Below are 19,870 nucleotides of genomic sequence, written 5' to 3' on the forward strand. Positions count from 1 at the left end.
GTGTGGGCTAACCTGATACCAGCGGGACCCACGGGTTTGGGCTGACCTTGCTGCACCGTTTGCAGGTCGCGGGTGGGTTTGGGTTGAGTTCTTCTGCCTGCTCTCCCTGCCAGTGACCTCAGACTGCCGAGTTCTGGCTTCCAATTTTCTAGGTGTGCGGGGTCGGTTCAAGTTTTTCTCGACCTGCACATCACTAAAGCAAGTCTCTTGGGAGAACTCATAGCTTATAGGGCAATTCACCTTCATTAGCAAAACTGTTATAACACATAAAACATTGCCCTAAAACTCCCAGAAATGTGTTCAAACTTTCCATAACCTGCCACATTTTGTAAAATGGACATGGTATGTAGGGGGTGTGGCCATAAAATGGGCGTAGTCAAAAATGTTGTCCCTCTTTCTGTTTTTGAAATATTTGGCAGCGAGTACTGTTGCCACCAGCAATGTTTTTGACAATGTAGTGGCCATACACAAGCCAATAAAAGCTGCCGACAGACCGAGTCAACAGCTTATTGGCCTGTGTATGGGGCCCTCCGACGGGCTTTCCCGATTGATATCTGGCCAATGTCGATCGGGCAGGGCTAAAAATCCCTTCGGATCGCAGACCGCATCTTCGCTCGATGATGCGGTCCCACGATCTGACTGCCCATACTCCTGCATTATGATCTGATCGTTGGGCCCTAGTGCCCATGATCGGATCAGTTCAATATCACCCGCCTCGAGGTCGGCATATATGTCGGCATAAAGTGTACTAATGTCAGTGACATGTTTATGGGTCAGTCATTCCTAGGCCCAAAGTGTACTAATGTCAGTGACATGTTTATGGGTCAGTCCTTCCTAGACCCAAAGTGTACTAATGTCAGTGACATGTTTATGGGTCAGTCCCTCCTAGACCCAAAGTGTACTAATGTCAGTGACATGTTTATGGGTCAGTCCTTCCTAGGCCCAAAGTGTACTAATGTCAGTGACATGTTTATGGGTCAGTCCTTCCTAGGCCCAAAGTGTACTAATGTCAGTGACATGTTTATGGGTCAGTCCCTCCTAGACCCAAAGTGTACTAATGTCAGTGACATGTTTATGGGTCAGTCCTTCCTAGACCCAAAGTGTACTAATGTCAGTGACATGTTTATGGGTCAGTCCTTCCTAGACCCAAAGTGTACTAATGTCAGTGACATGTTTATGGGTCAGTCCTTCCTAGGCCCAAAGTGTACTAATGTCAGTGACATGTTTATGGGTCAGTCCTTCCTAGACCCAAAGTGTACTAATGTCAGTGACATGTTTATGGGCCAGTCCTTCCTAGGCCCAAAGTGTACTAATGTCAGTGACATGTTTATGGGTCAGTCCTTCCTAGGCCCAAAGTGTACTGATGTCAGTGACATGTTTATGGGTCAGTCCTTCCTAGGCCCAAAGTGTACTAATGTCAGTGACATGTTTATGGGTCAGTCCTTCCTAGACCCAAAGTGTACTAATGTCAGTGACATGTTTATGGGTCAGTCCTTCCTAGGCCCAAAGTGTACTGATGTCAGTGACATGTTTATGGGTCAGTCCTTCCTAGACCCAAAGTGTACTAATGTCAGTGACATGTTTATGGGTCAGTCCTTCCTAGGCCCAAAGTGTACTGATGTCAGTGACATGTTTATGGGTCAGTCCTTCCTAGACCCAAAGTGTACTGATGTCAGTGACATGTTTATGGGTCAGTCCTTCCTAGGCCCAAAGTGTACTAATGTCAGTGACATGTTTATGGGTCAGTCCCTCCTAGACCCAAAGTGTACTAATGTCAGTGACATGTTTATGGGTCAGTCCTTCCTAGACCCAAAGTGTACTAATGTCAGTGACATGTTTATGGGTCAGTCCTTCCTAGGCCCAAAGTGTACTAATGTCAGTGACATGTTTATGGGTCAGTCCTTCCTAGACCCAAAGTGTACTAATGTCAGTGACATGTTTATGGGTCAGTCCTTCCTAGACCCAAAGTGTACTAATGTCAGTGACATGTTTATGGGTCAGTCCCTCCTAGATCCAAAGTGTACTAATGTCAGTGACATGTTTATGGGTCAGTCCTTCCTAGGCCCAAAGTGTACTAATGTCAGTGACATGTTTATGGGTCAGTCCTTCCTAGACCCAAAGTGTACTAATGTCAGTGACATGTTTATGGGTCAGTCCTTCCTAGGCCCAAAGTGTACTAATGTCAGTGACATGTTTATGGGTCAGTCCTTCCTAGGCCCAAAGTGTACTAATGTCAGTGACATGTTTATGGGTCAGTCCTTCCTAGGCCCAAAGTGTACTAATGTCAGTGACATGTTTATGGGTCAGTCCTTCCTAGGCCCAAAGTGTATTAATGTGCCCATGGGTCAGTCCACACCAGGAAACCACATTTCATAGAGATATAAATAAATCCCTATATATACCCACATATTGAGAACAACAGAGTTATTGCTACATTATGTCACATGAGCCACTTACCCATAACAAAACATTGCTGTATATATAGAATAAGAAGAAATGCCCTATTGAGACAAAAGGGGGTGCTATGATAGTGTAAGTGCACCTGCCCCACACACAGGTGCTCTGCTATAAAGCATCGCGCCTTGACTAACACCTGGTGTATCTGCCAAGTGACTTTCAATGGAAGACAGTAAAGGTCACAGCGATGGTCTCTCATTGGTCCCCCTGTTAAAATGAAAGCAGGAGGCCGTGCAAGGCTGACAGGACTAGGTGCTAAGGTGCAGGACCTTATTAGAATGGTGAGAGAGTTATTTAAAAAATGTGATATATTTGGGCTGAACACACTGTTATTTTTAGATAAACAATAAAGCCTATAATATTGCTCTCTGTGCTGTATGTAAATCTGCGGTCGTTTAAGAAACCCAATCCACATCACCAAGAAGTAAGTGGAGTTATAGCTGCCAAGAGCTCAGGGATCTGTGGGGTAAAGGGGAGCGACAATTGAATGATCCAGGGGTCCAGGTGATTCCCATTAAAGTCCCATTGCAAAAATTAATTTTTTTTTTAGATGAGTCCTTTTAATCATCTCCCATGAGGAATTGCTGGTATTGTTAGGTCTAACAGAGTGGAACTTACCCAGGTCAGTGGGCTCCACTGACAGAGACCTCACTAGCCACTGGGATTAAAAAGATCAGCCCTCATTATTGAATGGGCACAAAGATGATGGAAACCAGATACCTCATTAGCTCACTCATCCGAGAACCCTTCTCTTGCCAGGCTTTATGATCAATATTTAATGGCACCAAGGATTTTATTATGAAAAGAGAATGTTGGGTGTTCTGCAAATGCAAACGTCATAGTTTAAGGCCACAGGGAGTTATGTTTGGGGGAGTGGAAAATACTTTTTTTTTTTTTTTGCTTTATTTTGTCTCATTTGCTGTAATTTAATCCAGAATATCACTTTATTAGAAGGAAACCCAGGTAGAAATAAGATATCACTAAAGTAATGCTGATGTTTAAAGGGTGAGACCTAATGTGTAATTTAGCCTGGTAAGACTTGGGACCTTCACAAACATGGTTACCCTACTGCCATCAGTACTGACTCTAAAGCTCCCCATAGACGCAAAGATTTTTCTTGCCGACCGACTAATTTTAGCGAAGTCCGACCAATCCTTCGAAATTATCGTGTGGTTAGTGGGATTCTAACGATCGTACATCTTATGATTTTTCTGTTGACATCTGTCAGAAAATTGATCAGCCAGGTTAAAAAATCTTTGTCGGTCCCAGTGCAATCTATCTAGGTTTGCAGGGCCAAGCAGGCAGCTCCCCTTTGTTTTCCTGGCAAATTGGTCTTTTTAGTTGTTGGACAATTCGTACAATCGTTCCGAGATAATCGTGGTCTCACGATGACGATCGGATCTTTTAAAAATCTATGGCCAGCTTAAGCCAAATATCTGCAGCCTGGAGCTGCACTAATGGGACAGATTCAGCTATAATGTCATCCTCTAATAAACCAAGCACAGCTAATCTACAGGGCATAGAGGGGGGATCTATTATTGGACATAGTATGTAAGGACTATGGGGATGTGTAAGGACACAAAGGGTACTCTAACCAAAAGGATATGTACAGATATAAAGGAGAACTGTAAGAGCACATATATAATTCTATACTTTAAGATGTATTTACAAAACTGGGAGTAGGGTGCACAGTCCAAAAGTGTCCTGTTTTTGGTATTTGTACCTTACACCAGAGGCTGCATCCAGAAGAGGCATAACACTCCCATCATGGAATACAAAAAGCTGATTACAGTGCTGTCTGCATTCAGAAGTATTGTTAGGGGTTAGACCCCCCCAGGCTTGTATGTCGTTCAGGCACATGGGCTAGACAAGAGCAAGAGGACTGGAAGCACAGGAGAGCCCATGCAGAGCTTTGCCTTGATCTGCCAAATTATAAATCTAGTAGAAAGTGTGAGTGCAATGAGTGTTCTAGATGAATGTGCATTGTGCAGTTTTGCACCCCCTTGTGCATTTGCTCTTCCATCCTGAGCAATCTGGCCCTTATAAGTCTGGTATGCGTGCAAATGGAGCCGCTCGCCCTGGCATGTGCACAGACATATTTGAAAAGTGTAGCCGTGGCAGCCAGTCTCAGAATTCATTGTGACCTAGCCGAACCATTTGTCTGCAATTGTGGGAACAGCCTCACCTCAGGCCTGAAACACCTGCACCCATCTGCTCATGTTACCTGCCCCTCCTCTCTCCCCTCTGTTTGTAAGTGGATTAATGTGGACTTTTTGTGCCGTGACTCTCCTGCGCTGTTTTCTATCTACCTGTGCCCCACAAAGATGTCTGGGATCGTTCCTCCAAGCTCCCAAGTCTTTGTACCAAACCTTCCCCTCCCTCTGCGTTCTCTGCTTAACCTGTTCAATGCAACCCACTGTCCCTTGGTATGCACACCTGTGCGCTGGAAGAGAGCGGGCAGGGAGGAGGGGTGGGAACGACCAGTGAACATTAACTGCTTCACTGCTGCACCCAATTAACCCTTTCACTGGCCTTCCTGATTTCAAAATGGTTAAAACTTTATAAGTAGAAACCGTTCAAGATTTTTTAAAATGAAATAAAAAAAATTATTCTGTTTTCTGCTGGCAGTGGCACAGAAAGGGGCACAGCCTATTTATCTTTAATACACTGAATATTTATATATTCTGGGTGTGCTGAGATAAGATGACCTGCTCTCTAAAGGGTACCTTTCTAAGAGTACCTGTTTCATAGACTTTACAGTCATCATAGAGCAACATTAGAACAAAAAAGGTGGGAGTTCCTGATCCCTAGAGTGTACAGTCATCATAGAGTAAGCGCAAGACTAATGGTCTAACAGTATTGCTGGAGTTGGTTCAGCCCTTCTTCCTCTCTGGGGTAGAAAGGAGAAAGTGTATAATAAGCATTTTCGAGGTGCAACATCATTCTTTATTTACACAAAAATGTTCTGTTGAAGCTTCAGAGTCTTAATGAGTCTGTCTTCATTTGGCAGAAAGAACAGCAGCCCTTCCTTGGTTTATGGTAACAGTTCTAGATATGCACTCGGGATCAGAATAATAGTCCCACTGAGCTCTTATAGTTTATAAATATATCAAATCAAATCAATAGAAAGTAAGTCTGGGATTATGCCGACCCAGACCCTCAGCAGACAGACTACAAACACAGAACAGAGACATACAGTAAGTGCAGGCAGAACACAGACCTTAGGGGGGGAACTCTCACCTTTGCATGCCTTTCTGTGGGTGATAGGCTTGGTCATATCACGGTAGTAACCCTCCTTGCAGTAGTGGCAGTGCCGCCCAGCCGTGTTATGCCGGCAGTTTAGACAGACGCCTCCACTACGCCGACCTGACAGTTTGAATAATTCCATGTTGAATCGGCACCGCCGGGCGTGCAGGTTGCAGTTACAGGCTGGAGAGAGAGAAGATGGGGAAGGAAGCTCATCATTATCAATAACTGGCAGTCACTCGGTTATTAGCACATTGGTTCCCCTGTTACTGATTGGCTTGGCTAAGGATGTTGGAATTTGTAGCACATAAACACATGGGAAGGGGGGGGGTTCTTAACCTTAGTCGTGTGCCTTTGTGGGCATAGAGCTGTTTGTTCATGAACATGCAGAGCTGGCAGCAGATACAGTCGGAAGTGCAAAGTTGTGTGTCCTGCTTTGCCCTGTCTGGCCTGGCAGGAGTTACACATGGTGTATGGGGGCTGAGTTGTGGGGCTATGGAAAACATAAAGGTCGCTGGCGGATTGTGCCAGGTCTGTTGGCACAGGAGGGGTGAGTCATGGCTTTGGCCTGACACATAACCAGCAGGATCTCATGAATATTTTATGGGCAGTCAGTGCCCGGACCTCAAAAACTCCTAATTGGAAGTGACTCGCACAGGGCCCAGGACCGGAAGCAAATTATTAGCAAATTGTAGACTTCAAAAAGAAATCAGCATGTGCTAAAAATTCATTGTTAATCATACCATCACTTTTAGAATCTTCAGAACAAGGGTTGGGACAACCCAACAGCTTACCAGGAGATGTCCCAGTGGGGCAAATTAACCACCCTCTCACCAGTTAAACAACAGCACTGCAGAAGCTTCTCAAATGGACCTCGTACCCAATCAGAGTGTTTGCTCCTGTCCAATCACAGTGTAAGGATGACAATGAAGTGGACACCGTGTCAAACGTTATAGCTGGTAATAATTTCTTAAAAGACACAAAAAGGTTTGAGTGGTAACACATAATAGTACTTCATTTTGTTATAGGGAAGGATTTTAAGATAAGAAGGAAGCTTTCGGAATCCATGAAGCAAATCCAAACAAGGAGGCCCACAGGTCTGGGCAGATAGAGGCAGGAGTTGTCGCTTTGTGTTGATGGTCGGCATAGAGTAAAGGCCAATGTGTTACTTTTGTGTTTATTTTGGACATGTCGAATAGAATTGGGATGTCAGCGCTACTCAGGGTTGATCTGACGCCCGTACTTCTTACCTACAGCGGATTAACTAAAGTAAATATGCCGACTGTCACTGAGCAAAACTGAAACAAGATCCTACAAAGAGAGTTGCCCTTTGAATTCCTGCATGATGTTGAAAATTCAGACAAATAAACGTCCGGGATCGCTGGCTCTGAAGGTCCTGTTGTCAGGAATTCCTGGTGTCACTTCCACAGAAACAGATTTGCTGTCACAACAAGCAGCACCCTGACAGCCTTGGGTGACAACAATTTGACAGAGGCTAAAAGGAGGTGACGAAAACACCAAAGCCAGGGATGGGGGGGGCTTCTGTGCTGATGAGATGATGATTGAGGGACGTCTGAAAAAATAGTCTATGTCTATAGCCAAACCTAGTGAAGGTGGTCCCTAGAAATGCCTGGCATATGGTGTATAGTTACAAATGATTTTAGAAGGGCATTAATAAGACACAGGTCCTGAGTCACATAATAACCTGGCACAAATTGACCTTTTTATTATGGAAGCAACACTTATAGTAGCAGTGGAATAATAGTCTCTGGGAAGGGACTGTGACTGTGGGATAGCAGGTATAGTAGAGAGAGATGGTTCCTATAGTAGCAGTGGAATAATAGTCTCTGGGAAGGGACTGTGGCTGTGGGATAGCAGATATAGTAGAGAGAGATGGTGTCTATAGTAACAGTGGGATAATAGTATCTGGCAAGGGACAGTGACTGTGGGATAGCAGGTATAGTAGGGAGAGATGGTGTCTATAGTAGCAGTGGGATAATAGTCTCTGGAAGGGACTGTGGGATAACAGGTATAGTAGGGAGAGATGGTGCCTATAGTAACAGTGGGGATAATAGTCTGGGAAGGGACTATGGCTGTGGTATAGCAGGTATAGTAGGGATAGATAGTGCCTATAGTAAAAGTGGGGATAATAGTCTCTGGGAAGAGACTGTGTCTATGGGATAGCAGGTATAGCAGGGAGAGATGGTGCCTATAGTAACAGTGGGGATAATAGTCTCTGGTAAGGGACTGTGACTGTGGGATAGCAGGTATAGTAGAGAGAGATGTTGCCTATAGTAGCAGTGGGATAAGTCTTTGGGAAGGGACTGAATTTTCAACTAAACTATACATTAATTAAATTTTTTTAATGATTTTAACATTATTTGTAAATGTCATTGCTGCTGAATACAGTTTGTTTATATTCATTGCACTGCTGGTTCTGACTCTTGAAGCCCTGTAGCAGAAGACAGCTGCTTAACAGACTTAGGTGCTACATTGTGATGGAAGGAATTGCAGTTTGGCCATATTTGCCCCGAGCCTGAGTGCAAGCATTCACACTGCTGAACCAGCGCATCCCAGTAACTCTCAGATTAGTAGCAGGGACTAATAGTTGTAGTGGGATAATAGTCTCTGGGAAGGGACTGTGTGGTAGCACGTATAGTAGCGTGAGATGGTGCCTATAGTAGCAGTGGGATAATAGTCTCTGGGAAGGAAGTGTGGCTGTGGGCTAGCAGGTATAGTAGGGAGAGATGGTGCCTATAGTAGCAGTGGGATAATAGTCTCTGGAAAGGGACTGTGGCTGTGGGATAGCAGGTATAGTAGGGAGAGATGGTGCCTATAGTAACAGTGGGATAATAGTCTCTGGAAAGGGACTGTGGCTGTGGGATAGCAGGTATAGTAGGGAGAGATGGTGCCTATAGTAACAGTGGGATAATAGTCTCTGGAAAGGGACTGTGGCTGTGGGATAGCAGGTATAGTAGGGAGAGATGGTACCTATAGTAGCAGTGGGATAATAGTCTCCAGGAAGGGAGTGTGACTGTGGGATAGCAGGTATAGTAGGGAGAGATGGTGCCTATAGTAGCAGTGGGGATAAAAGCCTCTGGGAAGGGACTGTGGATGTGGGATAGCAGGTATAGTAGGAGTGGGGATGATAGCCTCTTGGAAGGTGTGTGAAGGAGTGTGGCTGAAAACATTACAGACAATCTTCGGTACAATATAAGAGCCAAGCTGCCTTTCTGGACTCTGTGGGATAGTGAATCGGAGGAGATTCCCTTTGCCCTGTTATTGTGCCCCTGTATAACCCTGGCGCAAGCAAAGGGAAGAGAGGAGGGGAATGCAAGCTATTACTCCAGGCTATTCTGTAAGTCGGTCTGTGGTTAACCAACATGTGGAACATTTATTTTACTTGTGGATACTTTAAATGCTGCTTTTTATTATATATTTTCCTACTCAGGAGTACGACACATTAGCATGTGACCGCATAATCAGATCCCCTGCACAGGGAAATGGTTTTTCCCTACAGGATCTCACAAGAATACGGATATTAAAGATCACTCGGTCAGATAGGCATGTGTATGGAGATGTCCCAGCAGATTTTTATCATTTAATAAAGAGCTTCAGTTTAAACCAGTTGGGCCCTTTATCTTTTTTTTTTTTTTTAAAACAAAACCTAAGAATGGAAACCCTGAGAAGGCCAGAGAAACTACAACTCCCAGTATTCCTTAACAGCTTTTGTCCATTGAAGCCGCAGCTAGTTGTCATCCATACATAGAGCAGAACCTATACAGCCAGTGGTTCCATTAGTACATTTACAAGAGCAGGACCTCTGTATGGAAAATGGCATCCCATAAATCATTTTGGTCATGACGAGGGTGATTCTCCAGGTACATGTCTGGCAGCTCCACTGAGTAACAAGGAAATCTGCCTGGAAAATCCGTCTGTTACTGAGCACATTGCTCCAGTGGGGTCATTTCCATTTCCCAAAAACAGAGATTAATGTGTGTATTTAGGGGAGACAGCACCTCCTGCTACTGTGTTCCATTTCCTCCTGGTGCCAGTCAAGAGACCGGCGCCGCCAGTTAGAACAGCAAAGGTTCCCCATAGGAGCTTGGAACGGAGTAATTGACTTTGGTGTTGAAAGTGGAGCTGCAGAGAAGGCAGGTGTGTAAGGGAAGTGAATGGGATGGATACAAGGGTGGGACAGGGAAGAAAGCAGAGCAGTGGAATCGGGTATACAGTATGGAGTAAAGAGAAGATTTGAAAAATACAGATGGTATGAGACAGTATGAAGGTATTATGATGGTGTAAATAGATGTAGACAAAGGAAAGGGCAAGATGGAGAGTGTAGAGCAATTTGATGACAGTAGGGCAAGACGGAGAAAGTAGGGCAAGATGGAGACTGTAGGCAGGTTAGAGACAGTAAGGCAAGATGAAGAAAGTAGGACAAGATGGAGGCAGTAGGGCAAGATGGACAGGACGGAGACAGTAGGGCAAGATGGAGACTGTAGGCAGGTTAGAGAGAGTAAGGCAAGATGGAGACAGTAGGGGAAGATGGAGACAATACCACAAGATGGGGAGAGTAGGGCAATATGGAGACAATAGGACAAGATGGGGACAGTAGGGCAAGATGGAGACAATAGGGCAACTTCGAGACAGTAAGGCAAGATGGAGACAGTAGAGTAAAGCTGGCCACAGACGCAAAGATCCGATCGTACGAATCAACGAATGGACTTCCCCATCTCCCGACCTGCCACTAACCATTGAGATCAAAGTCTTACCATTCAGATCAAATAAAGTAGTTAAAGAACAGATCAGCCAATGTTCTGCCCCTGACAGCAATCGTACGAAAGTTATGTCCGACAAAGCTAGTGACAGTCTCTCTCTGAAAATCGTACGATCGGCAATACACGCAGAGATATTATCGGCAGCCGACATAAACTTTCTAACCTGTCCGATCGACCAAACGACCGATCTCCGCCGGATGAAAAATGACGGGACTCTCCACACACGGTCCGTAAATCGTACGAATCCTCGATTCGTACGATCGGATCTTTGCGTCTATGGCCAGCTTAAGCTGCTAACTATACGGTGAGATGGAAACAGGCAAGATGGAGACTGTAACATTTTAAATCTGTGTTGTCCAATTTACAGCCTTTCAGTCGTTGTTAAAGTTCAACCCCCAGCACTCACTAACCACCAAAGGCTGTTGATGTGTGAGGTTCCAAACATTAGTCACTCCTAGCTTATAGAGATAAGGGGGTCCCAAAGAGTCAGTTTTGCCCCAGGCTCAACCACTGGAAGACCCATTAGAGAAATAACATTATAGATGTTCCCTTGTATTGTAACAGAAATCAATTAAAAAAAAAAACATGAATGCAGGTGTGCAAGTCCCACCCCGTTGGTAACGCTTGTGGCAATGATACTAATTGCTGAATTGTTCTCTCCTTTGCTCAAACTAGGAAAACCCCCTTTTAGAACAGGGAAGGACACAGAGTGCCTGGGGATGAGCACGCAGGGCAAACAAAGGGGCAATTGTGTGTGGTTTGGCCAATGTGTGTGATAATGTGGGAGTTTGCAGCTGATGTAACGCTGCTTTATTGGGTAATGGGGTATAACATAAACGGGGGTTCATAAAAGAGCTGTTAGTTGAGACAGGTGGGAAAGCATTAGGGAAAAGGGAGGTGGGGAGCAGAGAAACCTAAAAAAAAGTGCTGCACTGTGACCCCAGTGCAGATGAGCGCAAGCAGGCCTCAGTATGAGGGACACTGGCTCCAGGTTGAATTTCACAACTAAACTTTACATTCATAACATTTTTTTAATGATTTAAGCATTATTTGTAAATGTCATTGCTGCTGAATACAGATCTGTCTGTCTGTTTATATTCATTGCACTGCCGGTTCTGACTCTTGAAGCCCTGTAGCAGAAGCCAGCTGCTTAACAGACCTAGCTGCTACATTTTGATGGTAGGAATTGCAATTTGGCCATATTTGCCCCGAGTCTGAGTGCAAGTATTCACACTGCCGCACCCGCGCACCCCACTAACTCTCAAATTACCAAGTGGGGGTGTAGGTGCCGGCCCTTTTTCCCTCCCCTTTATTTACACCTGGTGCTAACCCATTTTAGAAGGAGAGGGGTCACGCTGGTTACACAAACATGCAGGCAGCCGAGGTGTGAATATCATTACTCCTTAAAACAACATCAGGGCAGCAGACACCATCCCGCAGCCCCGGCTAATTAACTGTGCAGCTGCCCGGGGACTGTCACTTTCTGCAACCCCCACTCTCTCAAGAGGGGCAGGTTGAAAGCTGCTTTTCAGCCTTATATGAAGGCAGAATCTGAGCTGAAGAGCTTGCAATCAAACACCGTACTCCAGTTCAAAGTGTGAATTAAAGGAACAGTTCAGTGTAAAAATAAAAACTGGGTAAATAGATAGGCCGTGTAAAATGAAAAAAAGTTTCTAATATAGTTAGTTAGCCAAAAATGTAATGTATAAAGGCTGGAGTGACTGGATGTTTAACAGAACAGAACACTACTTCCTGTTTTTCAGCTCTCTAACTCTGAGTTAATCAGCGACTTGAAGGGGGGCCACATGGTACATTTCTGTTCAGTGAGTTTGTAATCGATCCTCAGCATTCAGCTCAGATTCAAAAGCAACAGATATGACCCATGTGGCCCTCAATAGCATCAATTTACTGATTGGTTACTGGTAATCAGTGGAAACCAAGAGAGCTGCAAAGCAGGAAGTAGTGTTCTGGCTATTATGTTACATATCCAGTCACTTCAGCCTTTATACATTACATTTTTGGCTAACTAACTATCTTAGAAACATTTTTTATTTTTCACAGCCTATTTACCCAGTTTTTTTTTTATACTGAACAATCCCTTTAAAAAAAATATGGGGTCAGATATTTGGCCTGTGCCATAAGCCAATATTGCCATCTCCATCCTTTAAATGGTACACCCCAAACGCAAGAGGCTGCAAAGCTGGTAGGAAATATGGCTGCACAGGAGGAGGTTTAGTTGTACCACATCTGTGAACCCTCACTCAACAGCCATAGGAAATAATATATTTAAGTGTTATTCCCCTCACTTTCCATGGACTCCTCGGCAGGGTGGTGGATCACTGACAGGGAGATGTCTATCCAAACTAAGATAAATAAAGCCCAAAAAAGATAATAAAAGAGTAAGGTCCTGGTAAGCTGCCGGTACTGCCTGTCGTATACGCCTAAAACGCTGCCTTTTATACAGGGTTATATGTGGCACAGTGTTTTTGTCTCTGTGCAACTGGGAAGCGCCGTTAGATCTTGATCCCCTACTAATGTCGGAGATTTTGTTAGACAAACACGAGGTAAGCTACTAAATTCCACAGATAAAACGCTTTCTGTAGGGTCTGGCCCGTGTCCATCTGACTGGCCAGGAGTGTGAGGGTTAAACTTTAATTCATTGCAATGAAAGGAGGGGGCATAGGGTGAGAGGAAGAAGCCGAATGAGGGGGAAGTGGGCTTTTGGACCCAATCAAAATCTTAATGGTTATAAATAATAAAAGACAACCAGTATTTGTATTGCCCCACTCATGTTTCTGATTATATACAGTCAGAACCTGCTGCAGACTATCTTATATAGTGGTGATGAGTATCACTGCCTGCCATGCTCCCTGTTTATGGGCCATTCCTTCCTAGGCCCAAAGTGTACTAATGTCAGTGACATGTTTATGGGTCAGTCCTTCCTAGACCCAAAGTGTATTAATGTCAGTGACATGTTTATGGGTCAGTCCTTCCTAGGCCCAAAGTGTACTAATGTCAGTGACATGTTTATGGGTCAGTCCTTCCTAGGTCCAAAGTGTACTAATGTCAGTGACATGTTATGGGTCAGTCCTTCCTAGCGCCCAAAGTGCACTAAAGTCAGTGACATGTTTATGGGTCATTCCTTCCTAGGCCCCAAAGTGTACTAATGTCAGTGACATGTTTATGGCGTCAGTCCCTTCCCTAGGCCTAAAGTGTACTAATGTCAGTGACATGTTTATGGCGTCAGTCCTTTCTAGACCCCTAAGTGTACTAATGTTCAGTAACATGTTTATGGGTCAGTCCTTCCTAGGCCCAAAGTGTACTAATGTCAGTGACATGTTTATGGGTCAGTCCTCCTAGCCCAAAGTGTACTAATGTCAGTGACATGTTATGGGTCAGTCCTTCCTAGACCCAAAGTGTACTAATGTCAGAGACATGTTTATGGGTCAGTCCTTCCTAGACCCAAAGTGTTACTAATGTCAGTGACATGTTTATGGGTCAGTCCTTCCTAGGCCCAAAGTGTACTAATGTCAGTTGACATGTTTATGGGTCAGTCCTTCCTAGACCAAAGTGTACTAATGTCAGTGACATGTTTATGGGTCAGTCCTTCCTAGACCCAAAGTGTACTAATGTCAGTGACATGTTTATGGGTCAGTCCTTCCTAGGCCCAAAGTGTACTAATGTAGTGACATGTTTATGGGTCAGTCCCTCCTAGGCCCAAAGTGTACTAATGTCAGTGACATGTTTATGGGTCAGTCCTTCCTAGGCCCAAAGTGTACTAATGTCAGTGACATGTTTATGGGTCAGTCCTTCCTAGGCCCAAAGTGTACTAATGTCAGTGACATGTTCATGGGTCAGTCCTTCTAGGCCCAAAGTGTACTAATGTTCAGTGACATGTTTATGGGTCAGTCCCTCCTAGGCCCAAAGTGTACTAATGTCAGTGACATGTTTATGGGTCAGTCCTTCCTAGGCCCCCAAAAGGTAGCATCTAATGTCAGAGACATGTTTATGGGTCAGTCCTTCCTAGCCCAAAGTGTACTAATGTCAGTGACATGTTTATGGGTCAGTCCCTCCTAGGCCCAAAGTGTACTAATGTCAGTGACATGTTTATGGGTCAGTCCTTCCTAGACCCAAAGTGTACTAAATGTCAGTAGACATGTTTATGGGTCAGTCCTTCCTAGACCCAAAGTGTACTAATGTCAGTGACATGTTTATGGGTCAGTCCTTCCTAGGCCCAAAGTGTACTAATGTCAGTGACATGTTTATGGGTCAGTCCTTTCCTAGACCCAAAGTGTACTAATGTCAGAGGACATGTTTATGGGTCAGTCCTTCCTGAGCCCCAAAGTGTACTAATGTTTAGTGACATGTTTATGGGTCAGTCCCTCCTAGGCCCAAAGTGTACTAATGTCAGTGACATCGCTTTATGGGTCAGTCCTTCCTAGGCTCCAAAGTTGTACTAATGTCAGTGAATGTTTATGGGTCAGTCCTTCCCTAGGCCCCGAAAGTTGTACTAATGTCGAGGACATGTTTATGGGTCAGTCCTTCCTAGGCCCCAAAGTGTACTAATGTTAGTGGACATGTGGTTATGGGGTCCAGTCCCTCCTAGGCCCAAAGCTTGTACTAATGTCCAGGGACTATGTTATGGGTCAGTCCTTCCTAGGCCCCAAAGTGGTACTAATGTCTAGTGACATGTTTATGGGTCAGTCCTTCCTAGGGCCCAAAGTTGTACTAATGTCCAGTGGACATGTGTTTTTATGGTCAGTTCCTTCCTTAGGCCCAAAGTGACTAATGTCCAGTGACATGTTTATGGGTCAGTAGGCCCAAAGATGTCTACATGTCCATGTTGAACATGTTTATGGGTCAGTCCTTCCTAGGTCCCAAAAGGTACTAATGTCAGTGACATGTTTATGGGTCAGTCCTTTCTAGGGTCCAAAGTGTACTAATTGTCAGTGAACATGGTTTATGGGTCAGTCCTTCCTAGGCCCAAAGTGTACTAATGTTAGGAACATGTTTATGGGTCAGTCTCCTAGGCCCAAAGTGCACTAATGTCAGTGACATGTTTATGGGTCAGTCCTTCCTAGGCCCAAAAGTGTACTAATGTCAGTGACATGTTTTGGGCAAAAGTCCTTCTAGGTCCAAAGTGTACTAATGTCAGTGACATGTTTATAGGGCAGTCCTTCTAGGTCCCAAAGCTGTCACTAATGTCTAAGTGACAATGTTTATGGGTCAGTCACTTCCTAGACCCAAAGTGTACTGTGTCATGACATGTTTATGGGTCAGTCCTTCCTAGGCCAAAGTGTCTGTTTGTGGGTCAGTCCTAGGTGTGTGTCAGTGACATGTTATGGTCAGTCGGTGTACTAATGTCAGTGACCTATGTTTTATGGCGTCAATCCTTCCTAAGACCCAAAGTGTACTAATGTTTGAACATGTTTATGGGTCTAGTCCTTGCCTTAGGTCGCCAAAGTGTTACTTAGGTGACATGTTTATGGGTCAGTCCTTCCTAGGCCCAAAGTGTACTCAATGTCCAGTGACACTGTTTATGGGTCAGTCCTTCCTTAGGCCCAAAGTGGCTATCTAATGGGCTGACATCGTTTATCAGTCCTTCCCTAGACCCAAAGTGTATAATGTCGTCAGTGACATGTTCCTATGGGACAGTCCTGTCCTAGGCCACAACAGTTGTACTGATACAGTGACATGTCAAGAGGCCTTGTTCTTTGTACTAAAACAGAATACATGAGCAAGAAGAAGAGAATGTGAAGGGGGTGAAGGAGATGCAGCCAGTCGTTGGCACTGTTGCTGTCCGCTGTAAACAATGTCTGTTCTTTTGTCCATTCCCCAAACTGAAAGCAGAGGAGCAATGGAATGGCCAAGGGCCCCCACTCCCCTCAACCCCCCCCCCCATTTCTACTGCTTAAGGTTCAGAGAGTTTTTTTGCAATTGTTGACAAAGCCCCCCCCCCTCGGCTCTCATGCCAAAGTCTTGGGAAAGCAGGAAGCCTGGTTTGGCACAACACACTAACATGTACAGGTTAATCTGATTGTAGGGAGAAACTAATTGCCTTGGATCGGGTAGGCATGACATTGCTAAACTATTTCTAGGGTGGCTTTTTTGTCTTTTGTTTTCCGCTTCTTTGTCTGCCTCATGGCCCAGATTATCCAACACAATGTTATCCCCCCAAAAATATCACTCTTACTGGAAGCGGCCGACCTCAAATCCAGCATGTTGACCACTTGTGTTGTGACTGCCTTGGAAAGAACCTTATCAACCGTAACCTTTGGGTCAGTGGTTTGTAGTCTCAGACGAATTAACATATTTCTGACACTTGGGAGCACTAGGAAGTATCAACAGAACCCCTGACCCACTGTGTTTCTCAGCAATGTATTCGTTATTCAGGATTACTAGTCATGCATAAAGGGGATTGGGTCACTCTTGGTTAATTTCAATCAGCAATTTTAACTTGCCCCAAGGAATTGTGGGTTGAAGTATTCAAACGGAACCTCTTGCTTTACCTTACCCTTTAATTGTCCCACTGACACCCCAACTAATATTATCACTCTAAGGGACCAGGTGGTAAAGTCCTGCAGCGGGTCGGGTACCTACGGGTACCATGCAGAATGAGGGAAGGCTTTTCAGGTGCGGATATAGATGCAGGTCTGCGGGTTTGGGTCTCATCTAAATTTATTATCTTATGTTATATTGTCTATATTTTACTCCTTTTAAAATTTTACAAAAGTTGTTTCTGTCCTGCCCACTTTTGATGATGCCACTTCCAGTTTGTAGCAACACCACTTCCTGTTTGATGGTGGCCGGCTGGTTGCATGTTGGGTTGCGGATAAGGCAGTTGCGGGGCCAGGTCGGTTAGTGGACCAAAGTGGTTAAATATGCGAGTTGCGGTTCGGGTTGCGGGTTCAGGCCGGATCCGGGTCATAGAAATTGGTTCCGCCCAGGTGGCACTACCACACAGGATAGTTTTCCATTTTCAACTATTTGTCAAGTGCACAATCTACTGCTAGTTGGGGTAACCAGTTGGATGACACCAACACAACCACCTCCATTTCATGGGTGGGAAATGATCCAAACAGGCTAAGGATTCTAACTATACATTATATAGGCATATGCCATATGACTAACAAAATGAGAGTGGCTTAGGGCTCTGACCTTGTTTTTTTCTACTGTACAAAACCCATAAATACCCTGTATAACATACCTATAGAAAGTGCTTAGTGATGTCATCAGCTCTTTTTGGTGCTTAGTCATGTCATCAGATATTTATGATGGTTAGTGATGGTGGCTATGACACAACTCTTATTTAATACTTTTAACATGTTAGGATAAAAAGCTCAGGGCATTAATATACTGACACAGTGTTGTTCGGTAAAGGTGGCCATAGACGCACAGATAATATTGTACGAAACAAATTTTCGTCCCATATTCGTTGCGTGTATGGTGGAAAAAGAGCCGACCGATATCGGCAGAAGACTTGGATATCGGTCAGCTCGTCGATCGGGCTGGACGGAAAATTTTGATCGGGTGCCTTTGAAGGGACCCAAACATCGGCCATTGTTAGTGCTGAATCGTCAGATACAGGTAGAATTCTATTGTTTCTTTCCGTATATCTACCTGTATATCAGACGATTCAGCTCTACACGTGTGTATTGAAACAAACAATCTTTCTTGGAAAGATCTTTTCCAAGAAAGATCGTAATTGTTACGTCTATGGCCACTTTAACTCCTTGTGTCCGTATATAGTACTACCGGGGGGGGTGCACATTCATTTCTGCATTTCTTTTCTGCATTTAACTGGGGAAGATTTAGGTGCAGGATTTACTTAACAGGGATGTAAAGTGGACTATAATATTCCCCACCCCCCTTGAATCCTAACATAGTGAGGGTGAGAGCCGGGTGTCAGGAATCCCAAAAATCACACAAAAATCCCTCTCACAGACACATCCCTGTTTGGTTTTCCCAATTGTCCCTATTGTTTCCAGTTCGAGGTGAGGAAAGAATTTTTGTTCCCATTCATGTGCAAAGCAGTCTGTGCACGGGGGCTGTGGGGGGCTGCAAGAAAAATCCCATTTTGACTCTTTTTCAACCCTTGAGTCACAGTGAGGATTGTGCAGAGCGAGTTAGACAGCTGAAAGGAACGAAACCCAACTTAGAGCCCACCCAGGAATACACAGAGCCTGTGTCCTGCTCCTTTCTGTCCCTGTATTGTCCTGAACCCAAGCACCCAAACATCACACGGCACAATATCTTCTCTGCCACAATAAAGGGTTTATTTACCAACCTGCAAATGTGCTCCTACATTCTGCTCTTACATTGGGAAATCACCAAAAAGAAGAATTATTTGTTATAAAACCCAAAATGTATTTATTCCACCTCACATTCCCTGTATTTTAACCTTGCCCAGATAATTCTATTTACATTAATTGTACATACAACCTGGTAATAAAGTCAAGTGGTAGTAAGTTATCATAACCAAATACAACAATGGGACATCACTGTAACTCTTTGATATCTGTTCTCCCCACATCTGCATGGGTTTAATTGGATTACCTTGCAAAATTTGCCTAATGAAAATGCAAACCCAATTATTATCATCGGAGTGGGGGCTCTGTAGGGGCAGGGACATATGGGAAATAATGGACAGTTGCTGTACAGCTTCAAAAAAGCATTAAAGGATAAATATTTAATCACACCATAGGGGTCATTGATGACATGGAAGACATTCGGGGAATAACTATTGCTGTTTACCCACCTGCACAGTAGGTCCCCCCATGAACAAAGAGTTTCCACCTTCCCTTAGAGCTGTGCACGGTCTGAGCTTGGCCTCTCTATGGTTTCAACAGATCCCATTCCTCCCAGTGACAAGCAGAATGTTCCTGATATATGAGGAAAGGGAATGGAAAGAAACAAATATGGAGCCGCCTGGAGGAGTTCACCAAGGAGCAGAAATGAGAAGAAGGAATGGGGCATGGAAATTAGAGTTTGAATCTGGGGAGGATGGAAAGGGCACTGCGGAGAAATCACAAGGAAAAGGTGTTTTTTTTCTGTGCCGCTGGCTGAAGCTGTTTCTCTTAAGTCGCCAGTCTGACAAGCGAACACGTGGTGACATAAAAGCCCTTTGTGATTCGGAATCAGTGAGACCCGGGTCCCCGCTCAGGTGCGCTCTGGCTCTGGCCAATTTGCTTTCAGATGGCGGGAGGAGAAAAAAGAAAACCAAAGTATCTGCTGACAGAGAACCAGGCAAAGGGAGAACTCGAGCCATACACTGAACCCCCCACCCCTAGAAAGTGGCACAGCCACATAGGGTGCCAATACTACATTGCAAGTTCATTTTCAAAGGAAAGCCCTATTTTTTAAAAAGAAACTAAGAAACGGAGTAA

The 19,870-nt window shown here is 44.5% G+C and overlaps 1 protein-coding gene across 4 annotated transcripts in view; it reads right to left on the minus strand.

The window, feature by feature from the left end:
- The window catches only part of LOC108701181 (netrin-1), a 64,466-nt gene that overhangs the window by 20,197 nt on the left and 24,399 nt on the right, over nucleotides 1–19,870 (minus strand). For all 4 annotated transcript variants that reach the window (XM_041577507.1, XM_041577506.1, XM_018235470.2 and 1 more), the window contains exon 3: nucleotides 5,698–5,886. In XM_041577507.1, coding sequence (XP_041433441.1) covers nucleotides 5,698–5,886 — 189 coding nt within the window. The remainder of the gene's footprint in view (nucleotides 1–5,697; nucleotides 5,887–19,870) is intronic.

The sequence above is a fragment of the Xenopus laevis genome, chromosome 9_10L (genome assembly GCF_017654675.1).
Source record: "Xenopus laevis strain J_2021 chromosome 9_10L, Xenopus_laevis_v10.1, whole genome shotgun sequence".
Classification (NCBI taxonomy): domain Eukaryota; kingdom Metazoa; phylum Chordata; class Amphibia; order Anura; family Pipidae; genus Xenopus; species Xenopus laevis.